The sequence below is a fragment of the Sphaerodactylus townsendi genome, linkage group LG05 (assembly GCF_021028975.2).
Source record: "Sphaerodactylus townsendi isolate TG3544 linkage group LG05, MPM_Stown_v2.3, whole genome shotgun sequence".
NCBI classification, from domain to species: domain Eukaryota; kingdom Metazoa; phylum Chordata; class Lepidosauria; order Squamata; family Sphaerodactylidae; genus Sphaerodactylus; species Sphaerodactylus townsendi.
In genome coordinates, this window is record NC_059429.1 from 32020925 (window position 1) to 32045547 (window position 24623).

Below are 24623 nucleotides of genomic sequence, written 5' to 3' on the forward strand. Positions count from 1 at the left end.
GGGACGATAATATATTCCTAATATTAAACTGTCCTTCACACCTGGTATTGATATCCATAGTGATTCTGTAGGGGAACCAGCTCCCCTTGCATTGTCTATTTTATGTGACACTATGCTCTCTTTTATGTAAAAGGCAACTCCACCCCCAATGCGCCCTGTCCTATCCTTCCTATAGAGCCTGTAGCCTGGTATAACAGCATCCCACTGGTTCTCCTCATTCCACCATGTCTCTGTAATGCCCACCATATCAAAGTCTTCCTTCAAAACTCTGTACTCCCGCTCCCCCATTTTAAGTCGAAGGCTTCTACTATTAGCATAGAGACACCTGTATACCCTGCCTCTGTCCTTAACCTGGGATTTATGTGCTGTACCCTCAAGCCTTTTGTAGACACTATCTCTTGCCACATGCACATTGCTATGTTCCTCGCTTGTATGTGGTTGATTTAGAAAAACCTCCCTCTCTGTCTGCATCCCCATAGATACTGTATTCCGAACCGAAGTCACCTCTGCTCCTGTCGGCTTTCCCCCAGGGATCAGTTTAAAAGCTGTTCTGCCACCTTTTTAATGTTGAGCGCCAGCAGCCTGGTTCCTCTTTGGTTAAGATGAAGCCCGTCCCTTTTGTACAGGCCTGTTTTGTCCCAAAAGGTTCCCCAGTTCCTGACAAATCTGAAACCCTCTGCCTTACACCACCTTCTCATCCATGCATTGAGACCCTGTATCTCCGCTTGCCTAGCTCACCCTGCGCATGGAACGGGTAGCATTTCTGAGAATGCCACCTTGGGGGTCCTGGACTTCAATCTGTTTCCTAGCAGCCTAAATTTAGCTTCCAGAACCTCCCGGCTACATTTCCCAATGTCGTTGGTGCCAATGTGAACCACAACTGCTGACTCCACCCCAGCACTGTCTAAAAGCCTATCTAGACGAAGCGTGACATCCGCAACCTTCGCACCAGGCAGGCAAGTCACCATGCGGTCATCACGCCTCTCACAAACCCAACACTCTACATTTCTAATGATCGAGCCATCCACTACATAATTCAAAAGCTGTCAGCATGTACTTTAACATGTACAAAGAGTCTACTTGAACAAAGTGATACCAATAAAATGGAAGAGTGGATTGCCAATATGCACCCCAGATTTTACCTTTCACCTAGTTCCATGTTGAAATAAAAATAAGCTCTCTGACTGTAAAAAAGCACAGCTCTGGGGAAACCTTACAAAAAGATTGTGTAACCACTTGTTACTTTAAAAAGTTAAAGGAAATATAGGCATTTTAGTAGAGCTTAGCTAGCAACCCATTTTTAAATAATCATTGGCAAAAGGCAAACAGTGCAGTTTCTATCTGATAATGCTAGGACTTTGTTGCTACCTTCTACTGTAAACACTAAAAACAAGATCACAATAGAAGAGGAATAGGTTTGCACTAAAGAACACGCACAAAGAAGAAATGGAATTTGAAAACGGCATACTTTTGACTTTCAGATGAAAGCAGGCAAATTTTTATGCAAGCCTTCCAAGAAAAATCCACAAAATACACTAGCCCACCTGAGAAGATACACCCATTAGTCATTTGTGGTTTACTGATTGCCCAGAACTAAAGCTGTTCATATTAGTCTACTTTACATGACTGTTTTAAGGATTACGAGAGAATGTACACAAAGTATTTGGAATACTGTGCTATGTAAATGATGTGAATTGCCATACGAATGTTTAAAAGGTGTTGGCATGTTTCTAAGAACAAAATGGATATATGGAAATGAAACAAAAGTATACTTTAGAGACTGTACAAATTTATTAATTCTCAGACTTTACAGAACAAAAATAAAAGCACTTTACCTTCTGCAAAAAGCTCCCCTGACGCCACTAGTATAAAAGTAAAAACACAGCTCTTGTAACCCATCATGAACACCGAAAGAAAAGTTTGCATTCCTCTCACTGCTGATTTACTCAATTTCTGGTGGGAATCCTGTTAATTATTTACACACCTAATCTACATAAAGTTGTTTAAGTTTATTCCTTTAGCTGAATTATAAATGTGCGTCTGAGCTCTACCAAGGAACAAGATAGTTAATGCATTTGCTCAAATAGAAATCAACGAGGGAGGACATAGGGTTGCACTTGCTGGCCACAGCCCCTTACATTCACCCACAGAATCTATCAACAGAGCCAACCAATTGGAAGTCTGCAGTCTTTAAAGTGTATGTTTTCTTTATGCAATAGAGAATCAGTCAGATACAAATTGCAGGTGCACAGGTTCAAGTGAATACTTGAACAGTGGGGAAAGGGCCAGCACAAAGGCTCTCTTTTTTTAACTTTTAAAAAATCTTACGGCAGCCTCTTTGTTTCTTCCCGCCACTTTATCCTCACAACATATCTGTGAGCTAGACTGAGTGACTGGCTATCTAGTGATTTCTGTCACTGACAGGGTATCATATAACCCAAGTTTTTTTTTCCTCTTAAGTGATCTGAATTACCTTGATGTAAGCATTCCCTTGGGTCTTCCTGTTAAAATTCCTGGATAAGGCAACTTCTAACAGTTGTCATTTGTGAAGAAAACTACCCAGATAGAAAGGGCCGAAGTGAAAGACATGGATAGTCACAGTAGTAGGACTCCAGCAGTTAAATTCTAGGCCTGAAAAATGCAGAACTCGGACAGGGTGTCAGAGACTGAGCTAGATTTCAGCCTCACAAGCTTGGCAACTGAGAAGAAAATCTGAAAATGGTATGGATTTGACAAAACAGCTACCAGCAGAACAGCAAGTTATTTTAGAGCAAGTAATCTAGAAACTTGGGTACAAGAGCCTATGTTTGTTTATTTATTTCCTTAGATTTTTATATCGCCCCATCCCCGAAGGGCTCTGGGCGGTGTACAACATATAAAATATATATATATATATATATATATATAAGACAGTTAAAACATTAAAAGCAGCGATAAAAACATAGAAATTAATTCTAATAAGTATACAGTAGATCTCAGTAAAATGGAAGTGTGAGTGGCGTCCAGCATTCCAATTTTAAAATTCCCTCTTCCCCAAAAAGGGGGGGGGGAATGGCAAGTCTCCTCGGATGACAGACGGCCCAGATGTCGAGGGCCAGAGGAGGGGGGGCACAATCAGCGGCTGGTTCCTCCAAAAGCCCGGCGGAACAGCTCCGTCTTGCAGGCCCTGCGGAACTCGCTAAGGTCCCGCAGGGCCCGGACAGCTGGAGGGAGCGCGTTCCACCAGGCTGGGGCCAGAGCCATAAAGGCGCTGGCCCGCGTGGAGGCCAGCCGCATCGCCGAAGGGCCAGGGACCACTAGTAGATTGGCCTCAGCTGATCGGAGAGGCCGTACAGGGACATATGGGGTGATGCGGTCTCGTGTCTGCAAATAAGCACTTTTTAGATTAAAGTATAACAATCTTCAGTATACATACAGACATAGATATATACAAACAGACATTTAAAACTGTCATGATCACTACTGAAATGATTTTTTTCAAAAAAAAACTAGACATAGCATCGATCCATTAGTAGAAAGAAATTCCAAGTGTATCCATTGTCATTTGAATTGCTTGCAGTGGATCAACGATCTCTTTCATATTATCTTTTCCTAATACCCAGTCTGGTCTCTGCCTGTGGGATGAAACAAAAATTCTATGAACGTGAAGCTGCATTTTTAAAGAAGACCTTTCTCTGAAACGAGTTTAATTGCCTTGCCTTACCTAGAAATTATTTTTGTTCTTACAGGAGTGACTAGGACAGGGATTCGACCATTTCTGAATGCACTTGTCTTCTGCTGGGCAAGTGTCCTTTGGGCATCCATTTCATGTTTACGAGAAATAAGTCTAAACAGGCTTCGGAGGCGAGCAATTACTTGAGGGTTGCTTCGAATCTCCTAAAGAGCAAATCACAATTTTATTGAAGAAAGAAATTTAAAATCCTCTATTAAGTGAAATTCAAAAGCAGGATATTTTTAGGACTTGAATTTCTCTCTCTAGACTAAACTGATCACTTTCACTGCATGTAAAATGTACAAAATCAGCCCAATATTAGCGCAGAGATGTCAGAATATCCAGAAACTAAGCTCTGAATTCATCCCCTCTCCCCCAAAAGCTAGTTTTCTTCAGCTAGAAAATGGCAGCAGAATCAGTGGTCAGCTTCTCAAGGCAACATTATTATTAAAAGCCTTAGACCTCATTTACAGTTTCACAGGACCCCAGCCACCTGTTAGCTCCTTTTTGGTTTCAGCCCAGCTTAATTTTTAAACAATATACAAATATCACCACCCTCATTCGAATCAAATGAATTATTTTTTAAATTTGGAATATATAACTGAAATCAAGTAACAAGAACTTTAGAAGCTCTTAATACTATTCAGCACAAGGAAAACCTCACAAATCCTAGCAGCGTGGTGACTGATTTGTAGCGGCAAAGAAGCATGCGTGGTTTCGAAACAAATGAGCAGTCTCTTTACTGAATGGGCACACAACTTTATAGCAAACAGGAATATGGGCACTGCAATCCTGACAAGGTGTAGCTGTGCTACAGCTGGTTCGATGCAGCCACACTCCCTCTCAGAGAGGCTTGCTATTCTGTAGACAGCAAGCCGAAAGCGTTGCTGCCCCCTCCTCCATGAAAGTGGCACATGGAGCTCAATAGGCTGTGCTACTGATTTTGCCAGCATAAATGCGCATCAGCAAATGGGGGCAGAAAGGGCTCAGGATGCTGACTAAAGCCACCCTTGTCCCTGGGAATGCCCCCTTCATTGCCAGTGAGGGCTCCTGTGCCTTGGCAGAGCTGGTGCCCGAGTGGTGAGCCACTGTACAGTTCCCTAACATCATCTTAAGTGCCTCTGCACCAGAATAAATGGCCCTTTGTTAGTGCAGGTGGAATTAATGCCAGCACTGGAGTCACCCCACGTCCTCAGCAGTTTCACCCCACCTCTCAGGACTGCATGGTAACTTGTTTCTTTGTCACAGAAAAAAAAACTGGGTGAATGAATCCAACCCTGAAGTTGGATATGTGAGGTAATTGTACATTAAATGAAGTTTTTGTAGAAATAAGTATAGTCTTCTGAAGCTTGATAGAGGTCCTTTATATCACAGGTGTCAAACTCGTGGCCCTCCAGATGTTCATGAACTACAATTCCCATCAGCTTTTGCCAGTATAGCCAATGCTCATGTTGGGAGGGACTGATGGGAATTGTAGTTCATGAACATCTGGAGGGCCGCGAGTTTGACACCCCTGCTTTATATTGTCTACAAGATTAAATGCCGGTTGCAGGGAATGGCTGTACTACATTACTAGCCGGATCAGCATATTTATAGTTGCTGTTTTGGATGTTCCCCATGTCTCTCTCACAACCTTGAAAATCATTTATGAAGAAATTCAGCTCCGTGAATATGAGCAAAAATGTATAAGACTTACAGATGCTCTTGTTGAATCCTTCACAAGAAGAGCCAACAGGCTGCAAACCTTGGTAAAAATGCTTCCACCTTTTCCTGAAATTTTGTCACCAGCTTTCTCACGGTACATCTGAAGTAGGTCCAACAACGTATCTATTGAATTTTCCACTGAATAAACAGTTTGAGTTGTCCTTTCATACTTAAAAAGGAAAAACACACAACTTATTTACAGTACATTCTTTAAAATCCTATCTTTGAGTCACAAAGGCATGACACTTATAGCCCAAGCTGTCCAACTATTTGGAATCATTATTTACAAGCCGTACATTGGACATGTAGATGGAAATCATTGTTATAGTAAAATGGAAAAATAAATATGTCTAGTTACAGGAAAAGATTTCCACATTGTGTAAACAGCAAACATGGGCAGCATAAGCAAAGGATCACTTGGCTCAGCCTGTTCATATTAGACAGTACCTTAACCTCTAAATACAGAAGTCCAGGTGCTCATTTTTACATCACAGATCAAGGACTAGACCTATGAGCCATACCAAAAAACACCAGATGTTCTTGGATTTCACTCTCTCATACACATATACCCAAGAGTAAATTTAATCCTATATTTATATATGAAGCCAATATTTAAATGAACAACCAAACCTGTTTGTGAAGAAAGACTAGAAAAGTATGAGTTTTGACTTTTCAAGTTAGGCCTGATTCCAATATCAAATGGGGAAAAAAAGCTTGCTCTTTAAGGAGTTTGATCCAATGGAGAGTGTCTCCAGACAAAAAATTTCCTCCAAGAATTGGGGGAAGGGGGCATTTTGGGGTGCTATCAATCAGGAGAGATGAGAAAGTGACATATTTTGTGGGAGGAAATTTTTTCATGTGCCGGAATGCTTCATTGGATCCAAGGCAGTGCCTGAAAAACTGAACAGCTGTACTGTATTTATATAAATTTAATTGTCTCAAAGCCATAATGAAATAGGCTTCATCCAAAAATGATGGAAAATGTAACGTGTATCACCGTGCTGAAGAACTAGCTTGTTTTGAGAAGCAGAAGTTTTTAAAGTACAAACCAATGAGAACACTAGGGAACTCTCAACAAAGTACACAAGTACCTTTGATAAATTAAGCAGGATTTGAACAGAGTATTTGATGACATCCATACAAGGGACACTGCGATTGCAACTCCGAATCAAAGTAAAAATAGTGGAGACTGCTTCAGTCTGGGCCATACTTTCACAGCAAACAGGAGATAATCTGGTTACAACCTCTGGGGAAAGAAAACAAGCAACTATAGTCAGTATATATTTTCAAGTTAGAAAAACAGTGAGGAAATATGCTAGAAAATTACATTAGTATCAATATAGTGCTAGAGATTCTCCTTTGTGATATTTGGGCAAGTAAACGCATGATCATGTCCCGGGCAACATTTCACAAAAAAAGTCTGTTCTCCCACGCTTTTGATCCTAAAACTACTGCCACATGTTCCTAGCAGTAGCAGTTCCTTAGGTAACAGATGGAGAAGAAACACCCCCGATGCCTAGTTCCTGTGTTTGGAATACGAGTTTCAGCAACTCGTTAACCCTTACCTTCATTATTATAACCATGAATTCTTTTCCAGCACAGATGAAAAACTGAACTGAAGAACGTCTCTCCTCTCCCCCCAACCTAACTTAACTGTTATAGTCAGGCATACAGCTGGTTGATAGATTCAAAGAAGGAATAATCTAACCACCCTGATATAGGCTAATAATCTAACCACCCTGATATAGGCTAAAGTAGCCCACGCAGAATCTTATGTCGGCCATCCGGGGAACATGTAAGGATTCTGGGAACATCCTCCACACATAAAGAGACAGGCAAAAAAGCATTTGAAGCACTTGGAAAGTGGGCCAAGAGAGAGGTTTCTCTCCTATTGCAGCTAACCTGTAGTGCAGCTAACCTGTATTTCTCTCCTATTGCAGCTAACCTGCATTGGGAAAAGGTGCACACAGGAGTTTGGGGAATCATATAGCACCCCTAATCTCTTCAGAGGCAATGGAGGCTTTAAAAGCTGAACTGTGAGCTCAGAAGCAATTATTTTTGGAGTTGGAAGAATGGTTGTTTTTCCAAGCTCAATTTCTGAAGCAACCTGGAAGGCTGGAAGCCATATTTACAAGGGAATGACTCAGCTCTAATATCATCTATTCCTGACAACAGGTGGATCCAGCCACTCTGCTCAGCTAAAATGAAAGATTTCCTTCAACCTGGGGAATCTTGTTCCAGCTTCAGGGATTGTTCCATCGAGAGGCTCTTAAATTGGAAGAAGCCTTCAATCTTTGTGAGCAGAGTGACTGAATCCACCCCATGTGCTCAAAGGCAGGAGTTACAGGCATCTCCCACTAACAGTTCAGCTCATACTAGGGTAACTTTCACCAGAAACCTGCCCAACTTGGGATACCAAAGTAGAATGCAAAGTACCTACAGAAGATATAATTAAATTACAGGCCTCAAGGAATAAACTGTATTCCCTGTTCCAATGATTTTTTTACACAAGTTTAGCTCTCAAGTTTCGAAAGCTTCCTGGTCAGCTTTTCAAAAATAGCTTGCAGTAAATAAATAGGATCACAGGATTCTGGAAGCCTTCAAGATAACATAATCACCAATAAGCTCAAGATATTTTGAACTTTTGGTTGCAAAGGTTTAACTCCTGATAGTTAACCAAATAAAATGAGAGGTCTTTGTACAACTAATACACAACTGAGTTTTACTGAACACCCACCCATACATTAATGGATGAAAAATAATTTTCAAGGTAGGTATTACTAACTAACCCAGATCTTTTAAAGCTGCCAGAATGTATGAAAAATGTTTGTATTTTAGAAGGCGATCAATGGCAAGCGCAGTTCTATTACACAGCTTCATTTCTTCCTTGCTTTCTTTAGTGGCCATCACCAAACTATCTCGTAGAGCTCTAGTTTCATCAGTATCCGTCTTTTTCCTCCACAAATATCCTCTCCACAAAGCCTAAAAACAAACCCAGAATAAACAAATTATTATTGTCAAAGACCAGCACAAGAATAAACAAGGAGTAATTCAAATATTACAAGGAGTGAGCATTTGGGAATACAACAGAGTGAATATCAAAATAGTGTCAGTATAATAGATTTTCCAAATGATCCCAAGATCACAAGTTTATGGAATGAAGTAGATTATTCTCACAAAGTTTCTGGGATGATCTTTTAGTGCACAGGTACACAACCTTTTTGTTGGAAAGAGATACTTTTCAAGAGAAGTAGAAGCTCTACAGTTACTTCCTGAAATGGGAGTGATCTTCAAATCAATGCTGAACAGGTGATAGGACCGGGATGCACTGAAATTTAAAATGCAGCCAGATGGCTCCATTGTTGGTTCCACTAGCTGTCTGGTGCTGATAAGAGGGAGAATGCACCTGGACTCAAGAGCTTGCCTAGTTTGGCATCCCTCAGTCCTGATGAAGCCTGGGTGTGCCCAATGGGCTCTTCATCAACTGTTTAATGCTGGAAGGGACACTGCCCCCAGCCAGTGTTGATAACACGTGAGAAACAAATGACAGCTGAGTGACTGATAAGTTTGGATGGACCGACTGGTGACCCACTGTACTGATATCCTAGATTTATTTTAGATGTAGTCCACAAGATCTTTTCTGGGAAGAAGCTTACCTAGGCTCAATCAAATTTAAAATGAAAACATTGAGCCCCATCCTTTAAGCACCCATAGCATCATTGTTTATGCTCCACCCCTTCATTTTCTTTACCCAGAGGGAAAAAAACACATGGTGCATGCAAGTGACAAGATAAAAAATTTAAACATCCTCCTGTGGCTCAAAGAAACACTTTTCTCAAGTATGTTTATTTACCTGAAATTTAGTAATTCCGTTATTCATTGTCCTTTGGCTCACGCCTTTCTGGATTTTGCCAGAACCTGCACTTTTACACTTCATCCTTTTCCTCACCATTCTCTGTATTTTAACAATTTTCTCACGGTGCTGTAGGAATTCCCTCCTCTGTATTTTCGCACGATACCATCTCTGTTTAAAACACAGATATACAACAGTGTTTTGAGGGAAAGGACGGAAAGCAACATTTTCATGTGACTGCATCTTTCAGGTGACCACATCTTTTAAGAGGAGATTAATCACCTACGTGTATGTCTGAACATCAGCACAAGCTTAAACAAGAGGATCTATGGAGGCATGAACTGTAGATTGAGCAATTTTACAAACAAATCTGAATGTGTAGGAGAAATGTCCAAAATATGCCTTTGTTTCCTCTAAACTAACCTGAATATACAAAACAGAAGCAAGTTGCATCTGTTCGTGCTTCCAGAGAAGATGAATTCTGTAAGCCCTCTGGATTCTAACAGCAGCAAGATGATAATAGGCACCAGCTGTAAAACGAAGTAGAGAACTCTGCTGTTTCTGTCCTGAAATCTAAAGGAAATGAAATAAATAAGTAATCTGCAAAGATATTAAAACCAAAAGGAGAAATTTTAGAATGGGCATTCTGCAGATTCACACACATAAAAGCTTTGAAAACTTCAGCAGAAAATATCTTCTATTACAGTCTCTGATAGAGTCTACATGGGAAAACTGGGAAGAAGCTTCATTGGAAAAACTACACACCACCTACAAAATTTACCTCTGTAGTTAGCATGGTAGTGTTTTTGGATGGTTAGTAATGGACTGGGTTGCAGGGGAGGCAGGCTCAAATCCTTAATAGACCTCACTCCACCAATACAATATGAAGCCAGACTATATCCAAACAAACAAGTTCAACATAAATGGCCCAATAGTAATGTGCAAGGCATGGTTGTTTTAGGAACATCCCCAATGCAATGAAGTTCTTTTAGCTCAGGAGTCATCTGCTTACGTGTGAGAACAAGTCAGCTGAGAAAGGGCCAGAGCAAACCAGGTGCTGATTCTGTTACCTTTCTGGAGCATCAATGCCTAAGTGCAAGACATCTGCAAAGGCTCAACAGGCAGTGGTTTTGCAAACATGCAGTTGTAAATAATTCTACAAAGTTTGCCAAAGTCAAGGCAACATTATGGCCAGGCAAAAATCCTGTTTAAAGCAACTACAGTATTCACTGATCCAAGTAAAAATATGTTAATACATGATATATAAAAGTGATTTATTTTGTATTTAATTTGACCACTAGTAACATATCTGCAGGTCTACCTAATGACCACAAAATATCTATCTCAAATTCACTAGCTGGAACTGTCAAAAAAGCTGTTTACACATACAAACTCACATAATCTACATGTTTTGGCAGTTGCTTTCATTCATACTTCCTAATCAGCAGATTAGTTTTGTTATAATCTAGCCCAAAGGTCTGCAAACTCTGGCTCTCCAGATGTTCATGGACTGATGGACAATTCCATCAGCCCCTACCAACATGGCAGTGCTGATGGGAACTGTAGTCCATGAACATTTGGAGAGCCAGAGTTTGCAGACCCCTGATCTAGCTCAATATAAGTATTTGTGAAATCCCACTGACTTTAGCAAAGAATGTTAGTGCTCTTTGTTTTACACAGAAATGGATCTGACACATAAATTTTCCTTGTTTCAGATATAAAGGGTGGGAGGAAGAAAATAATTTGCTTGGAAGAGTCAAATAGTAATTTTAAGGGGAATCAGGGGCAGAGGAACACTGAATATGTTTGTTAAAATAGTCTCATAAGCTTCTATTAGGCCCAGTTTTGATTTTAACCATAGGTTCATATGTACCAAAATATATTATCATTATTAGCAGCAAGTAGTACTTCATTAGTGCTGATAAATACCTGCATTTTTACTGCACTTTTTATTTGGCGAAGTCTTTGACGTTCAAGGAACCCTCTTACAGTTGCTTGCATAACAATAATGCTCCTCAGAGTTCGTAAGTAAATCCTTCTTTGACGTCGCACGGCCAAGAAAGATCGAAAATACTGTTGTATAACAATAGCAGCTTTCCTGTATTTCTGGTACTGCACTCCGGCTTCATTTCCTCGGGACAGAGTCTGTAATGTAACAGCTGCAGTTCTGTACTGAATAGTCTTGCTATCCATGGCCACATGACAGTAGGACTGAATTTTCCTGCGGTCTCTCCAGAGTTTAAAACTCCTCTGAATCACAAGAGCAGCGTGATGTCTTGTCTGAGGGCTTGCCTCCTTCGTTGTGCAAGAAGCCATTGGAAGACTAGTGGCAGCTCTGTCAGTGGAGTGCTGCTGGACAGCAAGCTTTCTAAGACATCTTGCTCTGAATTTTGTTTGTATGACTATGGCTGCCCATTGCATTTTTCTATAAGAACAACATTGCCTGTGCATGCGGAAGTTACTCTGGATGACTACTGCAGCAATGTGCTCTTTCTTTAAGGTGCACCGCGTTTTCATTCCCCTGTAGGCTGCCTGAAGAACTACAGCAGAGTGGCGCTGCTTCAAATATAGTCCTCTCATGTTTTTAGCTTCTTTGTATGATCTATAGTGCCACTGAATTATGACAGAAGCAAGCTTCACGGCTCTGTAACGATTACGCATTATGTACATTCTGATAGTTGCCTGGATAATGGTAGCAGCTGCATGCATTTGGTTCACACGCTTCCTGACCAACATGCCTCTGAAGGCAGACTGCACAATGATGGCAGATTGATGGAAGCAAAGATACTCGTTGCGCTGATCTTTTGCTAGTACTGTAGCTCGATACTTCCTCTGAATAGTCACAGAGGAGAAATGCAAAGTTTTTAGCTCTTGTCTAACTTTCATGCCTCTGTCAGCAGACTGAAGGATAAAGGAAGCCTCTCTTAGCTCCTGATACTTTGCCTGTTCCTGTCTTCTTCTGCAAACAGCTCTGTATCTAACCTGAATTACAGCTGTTGCCAGCTTTAATGCCTGATATTTAGCATAAGCTTGATGCATCTTAAATATTGCTTGGATACACACAGCGGCATGATGCATGCCCTGAACATTTCGCCTGGTTCTCACACCTCTGTAAACTGCCTGGATTTTAACAGTTGCTTCCCTTAATGCCAGGTACTCCTGCCTTTGGCTGTTGGCTAGGACAGCAGCACGATACCGTCTTTGAATGGAGACAGTAGCCAGTCTTAAACTTTTGAACTTTGCTCGACTGTTGTGCATTCTATAGTAGGACTGTATGACTACTGCACCCTGATGTTGCCTTTTTATTTGCTCTCTCATCACACTGCCTCTCCAAACTGCCTGGAGTTGTATGATGCAGGTGCGAAATAGAATATATGCCTGTCGTTGTTCTCTACAAGACATTAGAGCTCTGTACCGCCGCTGAAGCGTTAGAGCTGCATTTCTTGTTGTTGTGAAATTTTTCAGAGCCTTATACTTCCTAAGTGCAGACTGGATAACAATTGCAGCAGCATGCTGCTCCTGAATCCGTTTCCTTGCTAACCAGCCACGGGAAGCTGCCTGTAGGGTAATAACAGCTGCTTTGGTCCTGAAGAAACTTTGTTGGATTTCAGAGGTAGCCTTGGAAGCCCTATACCATCTCTGAATCACAAGGGAAGCTTGAATCATGGTCTGATGCCGCCTCCTTGCAGCATGAGTCCTAAAAGCTGTCTGGATTATAAGTGCAGCTTCATTTTCACGTTGAAGGGTTTTGCGCAGTCTATAACCTCTGCAGGCTGCTTGCAAACAGATAGTTGCCTTTTTGAGTTGCAAGAAGATCTCCCTCTGACAGGTTCCTTCTCTGTAGGCACGATAGTGCATCTGAATAACAGTGGAAGCTCTACACAGGCTTAGATAGTGCTGCCTCTCTCTCTTCATTCTGTACTGGGCCTGAAGTACAACTGCAGCCTCTTGCCTCCTCTTCATCCACTTTCTAGTGTGATGTCCTCGTACAACAGCTTGGACTTTTACACAAGCTCGTCTCAGTTTTGCATATTCTTCTCTCAGTTGAGAGGCTTCCTTCTGGGAACGGTACCTTCGTTGGACATATATGGCTGCTTCTCTTAACGCACAGTAATGTTTATGTGATTGCCTCATCTTTATAAAAGCCTGAATTTTCACAGCAGCAAGTTTGAAGTTTAGAAATCTTTTCCGGGCCACGTAAGCACGAAAACAGGACTGAATTTTTATTATAGATTTCAGCATGTTGACCTTCTGTCTTGCTTGTTTTGCTCTAAATGCAGACTGTAAAATGACAGCAGCACGGCGTAATTCATGGTAAGAAGTAATTGCTTTTTTAGAAGCTCTGTATGCTCTGTACCGTGCCTGAATAACTGAGGCAGCATCTTTAATCGCTCTGAATCTTTTCAGTTGCTGTTGCTTTCTCACATGCGACTGCACAACAATGACAAAGTGTTTCACTTGTAGAAACCTCTGCCTCTCTCGTCTCATTTGCCAAAATGACTGAATGATGCAAACTGCTCTCACCTGCTTAAATAATAAACGAGCTTTCATTCCCCTAAAAGCAGCCTGAAGAACTATTATTGCTGCACGTCTCTGCAGATAAGTTTCCCTCTCAGTTTTTCCCAGTCTGTATGCTCTGTAACACTTTTGAATAGCCAATATCCCTGCTTTCTTCTGTTTGTAAATGAATTTAGCTAGAATGCATCTGAACCAGGCTTGTATCTTGATAACACTTCGTCTAACACAAAAGAAACTATTTCGATCTCTTATCATCCTGTACCATGACTGAATTAGAACGGCGGCTCTGGTTTTTTCCGCTAGTTCTGCCTCTTGCAACAGCAGCTCAGCTTCTATTTTCTGTTTTATTTTGCAGGTTTTCCATCTTCTGAATGCAGACTGAATCACAAATGTGGACACTTTCAAGTTCTGATATCTTTGGTAATCATTTTTTGCCTTCAGTGAAGCCCGCCAGCGCCTTTGAATGGTGACTGCAGCCCAGATAATTTTTTTATAAGCAGCAAGTGAAAGTAACATTCTTATCCTTGCTTGCATGAGAACTGTATTATACCGCAGCTGTAGATACTTCCTTCTGGCACAATACCCTCTCCAGTATTTCTGAGGATAAAAAAACCCCAGCACAGTTATCAGTTGTTTCAGTTCGAACCTACCTTTAACATTAAACAATAGATTGTTATTAAGATGGTCTGAGTCACAACTCTGAAACAATTTCTGGGATTCAGATATTTTTCAAAAATCTTTTTTAATGTCCAAAAGATAGGGTCAAACCTCACTCCTATCTTTATCATTCCAGACCATTACAAAAGCAGACCATGTTTCGATAAACTTTTCAGATTCAATATTCAGGCCTTCAGTGCTTCTACATCAGAATGTTAATTTGGACATGTGAGCAGCATTTTTGCAGACTGTAACAAAAATACTGTCCTTTAGATAATAGGCCAAAGAGTCCAAGGGTAATTCATATCCAAGTAAATTTAGAATAAGGTCTAGAATCTGACACCAAATAGTCCAGAAAATAAGCAAAATATCTGCCCAAACCAAAACACATGTCCAGCAAGAATTACAGTATGTTGAATATATATGCGCTAATCTGTGAACTATTTGATTCCTGTTTGTTTTTAAAACAAAGCTCCCGTTAAAAAACAAATCTATATCCAAGAATCCACCAAGATCACTAAATTCAATCTAGACAATTACTGGCCTCCTGAAAAACTTCAAGGCTGTGAAGCAAAAAACAGGAATTTTTTCTCAATGCTCTAACTATAATCTATAATCCTGTTTTTTGCTAAACTATAACGCTATTTTTTGCTTCACAGCCTTGAAGTTTTTCACTAGGCCAGTAATTATCTAGATTCTGGCTAGCTGTTGCTGTTATTGTGTTGAAATTTGCTGTATTGTACAAATTTGTTTTGAAATAATTCTTACACATTGCCATGATGTTATAAAATACCTTGTGACTTTTTAGTGTTCAGTCTGGTGGGTACAAATTTTCTCTTATCATTATTGTGCGTGTATCTTCCCCTTAAGCTTAAGTATGGGAACAAATATACTATAGCATCATCTTTAATGAGCCAACGTTTATGCCAGACTAGATGTGCTACAGGATCATGTTAGTTTAATACAAATGCTTCCCATCATATATAGAATTATTTATTGATACTGATTCAGAGGGATGAAGTCTTGGAAGCAAATAGTTATATAATCTGAATTTTTTTCACACTAGGACTTAGGAAAATGATATAGAAACTCATCACTGGTAACTTTATACCTCCCATGTTTAAAACTTGCATTATCATTAGTACAGCAGCAATTACCGTTTCTTATTCCACAGGCACAGAGCAGATTTCATTTAAAAGTCCTTTGCCCTGAAGTAAAAATTATCTTCCCCGAACTGCTAGATAACTGTTAAGCGATCAATCTTATTTTATTTGCTGCCCTTTACCCTTCTCTTCTTTTAAATAATGGAGACCAGTTAACACATGCTGGTCAGTCAGTCTTGCCTCAAGATATTTATTTATTTGTATTTTTATCCTGCCCTATACACCTCAAAAGTATTTTGCAAGTCAATTCTATACCAAAAACTAAACTCTGCTGATTTTCGGCATTAGCCTCTTTAGCCTTCCCACCAGAGTGAGCGTTCTGTTAATATCATCACAGAACATAAGAGCTAATTTGATGAAGTGATTTCATGTGCAGAACTACCTGAATTACAACAGAAGACACTCTTTCAGTTTCTTCTCGCTTTGCCTTTATAAATTTCTGAAGTTCTTTCTGAGCCAAACACCTTCTCCAGTGTTTCTGAATTACAACAGTTGCATTCAAGATTTGCTTGATGTTCTAGTAAGAGAGAAAATTCCACAGTAAACTGAACAACTCAGTCTTCTACCTAGAATCAATTTCTGCTGCTTATATAAAACCAAACGCAAAAGAACCTGAGCAAGTTCCTTCTTCAGCCTGTGTTTCCTCCATGCAGACTGAATAAGTCGAGCTGCTCGAATCTCTTTACAAACAGCTAGAAGTCGGGAACACAGAAATGACACATAGGTGATAACCACCTACAGAAGAGAGAAGAAATATACAGGCACTTAGTATTTTTTACAGTAGAAAGAAGAGATGATGAATTTCAAACATGTGCTTGTTACCTTCTCATCAGGTATAGTGTTAGACATATCTACATGGTGAATCATAGCTGGAACACCACCAAGGTCAGAAACGGCAGCATTAACCAGCTGGAAGTTTTTCTTCTCATTGTCAAGGAGTTCTTTATAGAGTGCTGAAGTGCTTACAGCTGTATTAAGTCAGAAAAAGGATAGTGTTGGTTAAATCAAATGAAAGAGGGATCACATTACGTAGAAGCAACATTTAACAAACTTACCTTGGCCAAAAGGTTTGTTCAGCAGACTTAGGGAATCATCAGACTCAGAGGACGAGTTCAGTGCCAATGTACCACTTTTGGTACATTCTATTGTTTGGGTTGTACGCTGGCATATTGCTTCCAAAGGCATGTAACACGGATGGTAATGATGAATCAAATAACACAAAATTCTTCCATCTGAGAAGGATACTGTGAAGTTCTCCACCTAGTTCGAAAAACAGAATTTTGAAAAAAAAATTATTGCAAATCATGTATCATTTCTCAGTAATAATCATTCACTTAGGCTTCATAACACAGTGTATCCCCCCATACAAATACCTAGAAGGAAAAATGTCAAAGTATTTGAGCTTGAAAATTGATTGGAAGTTTTGACTTCCTACTTTTTACATGCAACTTGCCAGTAAGTTAGAAACACTTCGGTAAATAAACACATTTTAGGAGTATGTCAAAAATGCAGATTAGGTTTCATTTAGTGTATTTGGTATATAGCCTGCAGGTAGATGGCTACCACTAAAGTTGCCAAAGTCAGAGGAACAAGTTTGGGAACATCAAGTTTCTTTCATACATAATTCAGCTCATAAATCACTAAGAAATGTTAAGAAAAGGGAGTCTGGTTACTTATTTCTTAACTATCCAGAATACTGCATACATCAAATCACTCCCATCTTTAAACACATGTGAGCCCTACTGCCACATCTCCATTCAGCCAGATGCCTCCAAATACTGATGGCAACTGGCACTGGATCCATTTCTCAGGGTCTCAACAGACTTGAGGGCTGTTGCCATGGCATTCCCAATAGGCAGAGTTTGATTGCTGAGAATTCTTCAGGGTAGGGGGTGGAACAAAGTGGTAAGAGTATCTGGTGTGTTTGATTGAAAGTAATTCCCATTTCCTATTGGAGCTGGAAAATGAAGTTTTGACTGTACAATCATTTAGCTAGTTCCTTTCAATGGATGGTTTCTTGCTTTGCTCACCCCAGAGCATTACTGTTCTCCTTTATGTGAAGTCTCCTTGTCACACCAATAAATCAAACCAAAATCATACTTATAGAAACAACCATTTCCAAGACCTCCTTAAGCCTTCAACTCTCCACATGTTGGCTATCAACAGGCTGGCTGCAGAAGTATTAGCCAGAGATTATTGATAATGCCTTTTGTACTTGCTTAACCTGTTTTCTTATTAAGCATTGGCAACTATTAGTCCAAAGTGTTTCTTTGAAGTAAGTAGTACCTCTGCTCTTTCTATAACAGCATATGGATAAGAGCAATTTTCTTGAACAATGGCAAGGGGAAGTCATCCAAATTTAGTCATGAGACTTAATAACAAAACGAGGTGATGAAGGCAATAGCTAGCACTGAGTAACTTTTAGTATTTGTATCATGTAGAACATTATAGCTAAAATAAGATAGAAAAACCATCTGCCCTTAATTTCAGTCTCTGCCAATCAACTAATCAAACAGTTGAGAAAATAAAATATTTACCTGGATGCCATAAAACACACAAACAGCATTCACCCAGTCCATCAACAGCTTTACATTTTCACTGCAGCTTTCCGATGAATAAAAGCAACTGCTGTCTTTTCTCCCTTTGACGGTTACAGAAGATTCCAGGGCAGCCATCTTGACTTGTGCATCATGCAAGTTCTTTAAAAAATCTATTTCATCTTTTAATTGATTCAGATCGAGGAAAACATTCACCTAATTACAAAAAAGCATTTTTAACCTGTAGTACCATATATACTAGCATCAAAGCCCATTGCAGGGGGGATGGAGAATTGGGGGGCCTGGCTTGCTGCTGGGTCAGGGGACGGTGGAGTGGGTGGAACATCCAACAACGATCTTTCTATCAATGGGCACACAGGACTCACTTTGTGAGTTCTGCGTACCCATTGGTTAGGAGTTTGCTGTCGGACATTCCAAACACTTAGCAAATTATGTATAATAATATATTGTACTATGCTATAATGAATGTTATTTTCAGAAGTTATTAAATGTTTGTACCTAATGTTGAGGGATGTTAGAACCAGATCTTCAGTAAACCTATCAAATGGACAATACATGATGCTTCTGATTAAGTCTGCAACAGGAAACTTACATGATATAGTACACCTTGGCTTTTTGTGGCCGGATTTTGAGATGACCAACACCGTCTTCTGATATAAGACTCTTTCCACAAAAATGCTGTCCCTAGGGAGCTGTTCGCATGGGGGATGCAGCTGCATCACAGCCACGCCGCCCTCGCTCCCCCCTAGCGGCGCGAAGCCACTGTTTCCATACCTCACTCCCCGAGCGAGGTTTTCTGGAAACAGCAGCTTCCAGCCGCTGCCATGTGAACTCCGGAGCAGTCGCACAGGGCAGGGGGGCGTGTCCCCTGGCCTCGGCAATGCACCGGAAGGTCGCAGGGAAGGTAAGTCGATTGGGCGACAGCATAGCGCTGTCTTCCCTGTCTTTACCGGGACTGTTCGTGTGAATGGTCGGGAGAGTCGGCATCATATACGCCGACGCACCCCCCTTTTAGCGATAACCCGTGCGGAAGTGACCTAAGTGTTTTTACATGGGGCAATGGTGGTAAAATTGAAACCACTGTTCTAACCACTGGAAAATGAGTGTTCCAACAAAAACAAAAAATGTTATGGAAGCTCTAACCAATTTGATTTGAGTTAGAACAAGGAAGAAACAGAAAAATAGGTTTTAAAGAAATTGAAAACTGTTTCTGAAGCTAATGCAGGAATAAGAACTGTATATGTAACCTTACATTTATCTATTATGTACTTGTAGCATTATGTGCTGTACTAATTAATTTTCCAGAAAATCTCCATGATTTGGAATAAGTAATATACTGTATAATAAATTTCATACCCAAAAGGTTGGATAACAGATACTTTAATTATGACACTAATATTTGGTTCCCTGGATAGAGCATTCCATGACATTCTGTGAACCATGTTGAAGTTCTGTAGAAATACCTGCCTCATACACTCATATGTCATAAACTACCCATACTTTAACTAGGCAGTACCTGAAAAGCAAAAACTATTTTCCATAGCAATGCCAGTGTTTTCTCTCTATGCCGGTCTACAATATCCTTGGCATCAATTCCTGAACCTATAAAAACAAATAACTTTGTTAATTATTAGCAGCATCCAGACATTTATGTTTTATAAATACTAATCGGAGTACAACTTTTTAACTCTCACCATATTCATCTTTCAACTGAATTCCATGGTCTTTTAATACCTGAAGGGCAATATTAACATTATGAATCTTCTGAAGTCTACTCATTGCTGGAACTCTTAACTTCTTTGAAAGACTCCAGTTTTTGGACAGAAGCTCCAATGTTCTTCTGAAAATACAAGGGTTTTATGTGAAAAGGAGCTTTCTTCAAGCACCACTCTTTCATAACACAGGAAAAACAAAATTCAACAACTTACACAAGACGAATTCCACACTGCAAATCGGTGGCTAGATTTACTACAGAAAAGTCAAACTCATCAAGTGGAGTCTGCACATGATTCACCGGTAAGCCCAGGAAGCCCAGGTGGCGAGAAAGATCACCTTCTCCGCTTAAAAAGTCTCGGGAAAATGCCAATAATATGTCTCTGCTGGACTAAAGTAAGAAATAAGGTATTATACACATATTGATAAGCAAGAAATACCTTCACTTTTGAAATTTGATCAAGATCGTTGACTATTAGAGATCTCCCATGTAATGGGAAAAGTTCATCCAAAAAACAGATCAGCATGCTCAACTAATTGCATGGAAAAAGAAGCTGATGCAAAATAGCCTAGCATAGTTGGTACATAATTTTTGTGAACAGTCCTATACTATACATGAACAAAGATTAGGAGATTTTCTATATTGCTACCTGCAATTATGTAAAGTTCTCGCAAACATGCTGCAGCTAAGTTTCAAAAAATCAAAAATTTGATGCAGGCATAACCAATTTGTTTAAGTTTCTGGAGGACTCAATAAAATTATTTACAAATCCAGGTGTTCCACTTGCATATGGAATGCCAAATACGAAGAACAAAAAATATTCTTACAAGAAGGTACTTAACCACTGCAAAATAACATAAATAAATTACACATGAACTGTTTCAAGTATTACTGGAAATCAGGAAAAGAACATTTAACTTTTATACAAAAGTATACATTGTATGTGACAATGAGACTCTAGCTCCTCCAGTGTTTGGAAAATATGGTTTCTGTTCTCACCCATACCAAGTGAGAAAATATTCCCCAAAGGAAGAAAGTAAATCTTGAAATTACTACATGAATTCTGGAAGGCACAAGAAATTAGAATTATGAACACTCCTACAAAAATCAAAGGCTTAATCAAAGTACCTTAAATGCTGCATTTCTGCAGAAGAGGCAAGGATCATGATCAATAATTCTAGATGATTTGGCATGATCAAGAAAGCAAACCAGTAGAAGTATTTTTTTCAGTGTAAATTTTGACAGTGCTTCTTCGTGACCTATAAACAGAACATTAATTTTATAAAGAGATACATTTCCAACCTGAAACCAGATTTAAAAAGTGAAAAGAAAAACAGTTACCGTCTCGATAAAGATGAGGCACAGCTGGGTGCCTATATTCAGCGGCAATATCTGGGTTCCACAACAAGCGAGTGAGTATAAACATTGCCAAACCCGTTACATCACTATTATTCTCCAAGGCTATCAGTTCACCATAGACAGTCTGTTAAAATGGGGCAAACCAATGTTGTTCAAATAGCTGTCTTGTAGCAATATAATTGTTCTTCTGCAGCTGGAACAGTGACTTATTAAAAACAGGTTAACATACAATTTAAGTTTTCCCCCTAGAACTTCCGTGGTTAAGATTCATATTCCCAAATACAGAACAAGTCCTTAAGCAGTTAGAACAACTGAATCTGGTTTCCAGAAGCAGTGATCTTACATCTTCACCCATGTTCAACTGTTAAACAGTGCAAGAGCATTATGGAAAGCAAAGCCACTCAATTTCATTCTAATGTGCTGTTATTTCATTTTCTCACCCTCCCAGCTATGAATGCAACTGAATTCCTGTTAACTACATCTACACCAAGCATAAGACTATTCTCAGTGGTTCAATGTACTTTGCCAAAGTGCTTCTGAAATCTCTAAAGGCACTGGTAATGCAGCTGGCCACCTTAAAGCTACTATAGACAGATCAATACATGCTATCTGGCCTTCAGAATCATCCAGCTGTGACCTTGCTCTGGAAAAGCATCTGTTGGTAATCTGGCATGTGACCTAGTGCATCAAATACATCCTTTCCAAGCTAGGCTGACTGGCATGGAGGGGTGCATAATGACACATACTTTGCATCCGTTAGTGCTTAGAAAGGAAGAGGCAGCAGCTACAATGATAGTAGGCAGAGGGGAAGAATGAGATGAAGGAGGCTCACACATTCAGCACAAGCTGATGCTGTGGAGAAGTGAGACTGCAGCACCTTTCCAGTACTTGCACATGAGCCATCATTGCTGCCCCAGTTCCACCCAGGCTAGAAATGGCAATCTCAGAGGGAGGGCACACAAAGTACCAGCTGGTGCTGTGAAGGCAGAAGGTGGAAATAGCTCACCGGCTGCTAAGGACAAGGAATGAGAAAGGAACAGAGGCAGCAGATTTTAACTTGCTGGGATACAAGTACACTATCACTGTTTAATAGTTAGTACTTGGAAGCCAACCACTGACAAGATAATATAGCAGAAAGTTGGAGACTACAGAACATGCAAGATTATATAATAGGTGAATGTGCTTCTGATCACTGAGCCTGCAGGATCTGGCAACAGCAGATATCTGCCCACCAAACACTACTCTCAGTTTCAAGGCCAGTCTCAGGAAATCTCTACAAGTCTGTTGGTTCATATAATATGCTACCTGGAATACTCTTTAACCTTTAGAAGATTACAAACTTACCTCCAAGCCCATGCGCAGCCACAGCGGATTGTAGCATAGAAGCCAGTTCAGGATTTTCTGCCTTTGTCCTACAAAATAGCAAAAATGAGCAAAATGAAAGCTGGAGTAAAATCTGAATTTTTACTGTTAAATAGAAACACTTAAGATGTAAGCATTCCATCAGTAGAAAAGTGGCAGGTTATTTTGGGCCCATTTTGAAACAATGCATATATTTAAATATATGCAAAACTAGATGTAGTACATTACATTCTCACCAATATCCTTCCACAGATGTCTGTCCTTCCGAACAAGCAAGTGTTTGGCTTCAATTTCAACCTCCAGCCTTTTTATTGCTTTAACCATTGCATTGTGGGTAAACAAACGGCAAGCTGAGCTACGGAGTTTGTTCAATTTACATCGAGCAGAATACGCTCTTAACGAAACTTCCTCTTTTGTTGGTGCTTTTGGAACACTGCATTTATGATGAGCTTCTATTCCCAAAATAAGTGATGCTGCATTGACTGATGAAGAGAAAAGGACAACATGTTAACTTCATGCATTAAGAGAACGCTTTCCTGTGGAAAGTGAGTTGGGCCCATTGATTTGAATTATCTGAAACCACCTGCTTTGCTGGTAGTTTTTATGACTGCACCTGCCAGGGATGCACACTTTCAACTGGGCTGTATGTCTGGATTATTCTATCCTATTATGAAAATTGACTAAACAGTGTGTTTACTATAAGCATGGCTACCTATTATTTCACATTTTAAAGGACATTTTACATATCCTCCACAGAGAGGAGTAGCAGCAGAAGAGACTTGGCCAGGAAGAGCAGAGTGACCTGCTGGTGTTCATTTTGGAGGGCTTTTCTCAAAGCCACAGCTTTTAAAACAGTGTATTTTAACAGGGGTTATCTCTTTTTCTCCTTGTAAGGCTGCTGAATCTGGAAGGTGGGGCTTAACAGGGGTTAACAGAGTTCATCTCTTGTTCCTCTTTGTCCTGAGAGGTGGGGCTTTTGTCCTTAAAGGTGGGGCTTTAGTTCAGTCTATGGAACCAACAGAGAGGAGTAGCAGCAGAAGAGACTTGGCCAGGAAGAGCAGAGTGACCTGCTGGTGTTCATTTTGGAGGGCTTTTCTCAAAGCCACAGCTTTTAAAACAGTGTATTTTAACAGGGGTTATCTCTTTTTCTCCTTGTAAGGCTGCTGAATCTGGAAGGTGGGGCTTAACAGGGGTTAACAGAGTTCATCTCTTGTTCCTCTTTGTCCTGAGAGGTGGGGCTTTTGTCCTTAAAGGTGGGGCTTTAGTTCAGTCTCTGGAACCAGCAGAGGAGTAGCAGCAGAAGAGACTTGGCCAGGAAGAGCAGAGTGACCTGCTGGTGTTCATTTTGGAGAACTTTCTCAAATACAGCTTTTAAAACAGTGTATTTTAACAGGGGTTATCTCTTTTTTCTCCTTGTAAGGCTGCCACAGATCTGGAAGGTGGGGCTTAACAGGGGTTAACAGAGTTCATCTCTTGTTCCTCTTTGTCCTGAGAGGTGGGGCTTTTGTCCTTAAAGGTGGGGCTTTAGTTCAGTCTCTGGAACCAGCAATTTTAATTTAATTTTTTTGTTTTTTAAATTAATAAGGACATATTTGACAGATAGTACGTGCAGATAGCTCCAGGGGGGCAGTGACTAAAAGCTTAATATTTAAATATCTAAACAAATCAGATATGAAGGCAGAAAGCCAGCAGGGGGATGGGGGCTTTCCAGAGTTTTGCACTGAGTGTCTCATGTATGACTATCTGCCACTAGGACAGAAGTCATGGGTGTGCCCTCGCTGCAATGAGCTCCTGGCACTCAAGGAACGTGTGCGTTCTCTTGAAGCCAAGGTGGCAGACCTGGAGAAGCTGAGAGAGGCAGAGAGGGCAACAAACGAGGCTTTCAGGGACCTAACAGCCGGGTCCCACTCCCAAGGTGACATCTCTTCAGATGTCATGGAGAATGAAGGCCTTGGGGATGGAGGGTGCCAGTCTGAGGTGGTGGAAGATGCTCCCTTAGATGGGATCCCTTCCTTAACTGGTG

The 24623-nt window shown here is 40.3% G+C and overlaps 2 protein-coding genes across 2 annotated transcripts in view; both read right to left on the minus strand.

The window, feature by feature from the left end:
- LOC125432423 (coagulation factor XIII B chain-like) overlaps window positions 1-3214 on the minus strand; it is a 29720-nt gene extending 26506 nt beyond the window's left edge. The window contains exon 1 of the mRNA XM_048495920.1: window positions 1836-3214. Coding sequence (XP_048351877.1) covers window positions 1836-1926 — 91 coding nt within the window. The 5' untranslated portion in view covers window positions 1927-3214. The remainder of the gene's footprint in view (window positions 1-1835) is intronic.
- A 34-nt stretch (window positions 3215-3248) lies between these two features.
- The window catches only part of ASPM (assembly factor for spindle microtubules), a 31425-nt gene continuing 10050 nt past the window's right edge, over window positions 3249-24623 (minus strand). The window contains exons 6-25 of the mRNA XM_048498721.1: window positions 22837-23082; window positions 22583-22650; window positions 21221-21362; window positions 21008-21138; window positions 20094-20269; window positions 19860-20005; window positions 19682-19767; window positions 18145-18360; window positions 16663-16867; window positions 16430-16575; window positions 16220-16342; window positions 15990-16124; window positions 11199-14384; window positions 9693-9842; window positions 9270-9440; window positions 8206-8398; window positions 6508-6662; window positions 5409-5585; window positions 3704-3876; window positions 3249-3614 (exon numbers count right to left, since the gene is read on the minus strand). Of these exons, the coding sequence (XP_048354678.1) occupies window positions 3509-3614; window positions 3704-3876; window positions 5409-5585; window positions 6508-6662; window positions 8206-8398; window positions 9270-9440; window positions 9693-9842; window positions 11199-14384; window positions 15990-16124; window positions 16220-16342; window positions 16430-16575; window positions 16663-16867; window positions 18145-18360; window positions 19682-19767; window positions 19860-20005; window positions 20094-20269; window positions 21008-21138; window positions 21221-21362; window positions 22583-22650; window positions 22837-23082 (6131 nt within the window). The 3' untranslated portion in view covers window positions 3249-3508. The remainder of the gene's footprint in view (window positions 3615-3703; window positions 3877-5408; window positions 5586-6507; window positions 6663-8205; window positions 8399-9269; window positions 9441-9692; window positions 9843-11198; window positions 14385-15989; window positions 16125-16219; window positions 16343-16429; window positions 16576-16662; window positions 16868-18144; window positions 18361-19681; window positions 19768-19859; window positions 20006-20093; window positions 20270-21007; window positions 21139-21220; window positions 21363-22582; window positions 22651-22836; window positions 23083-24623) is intronic.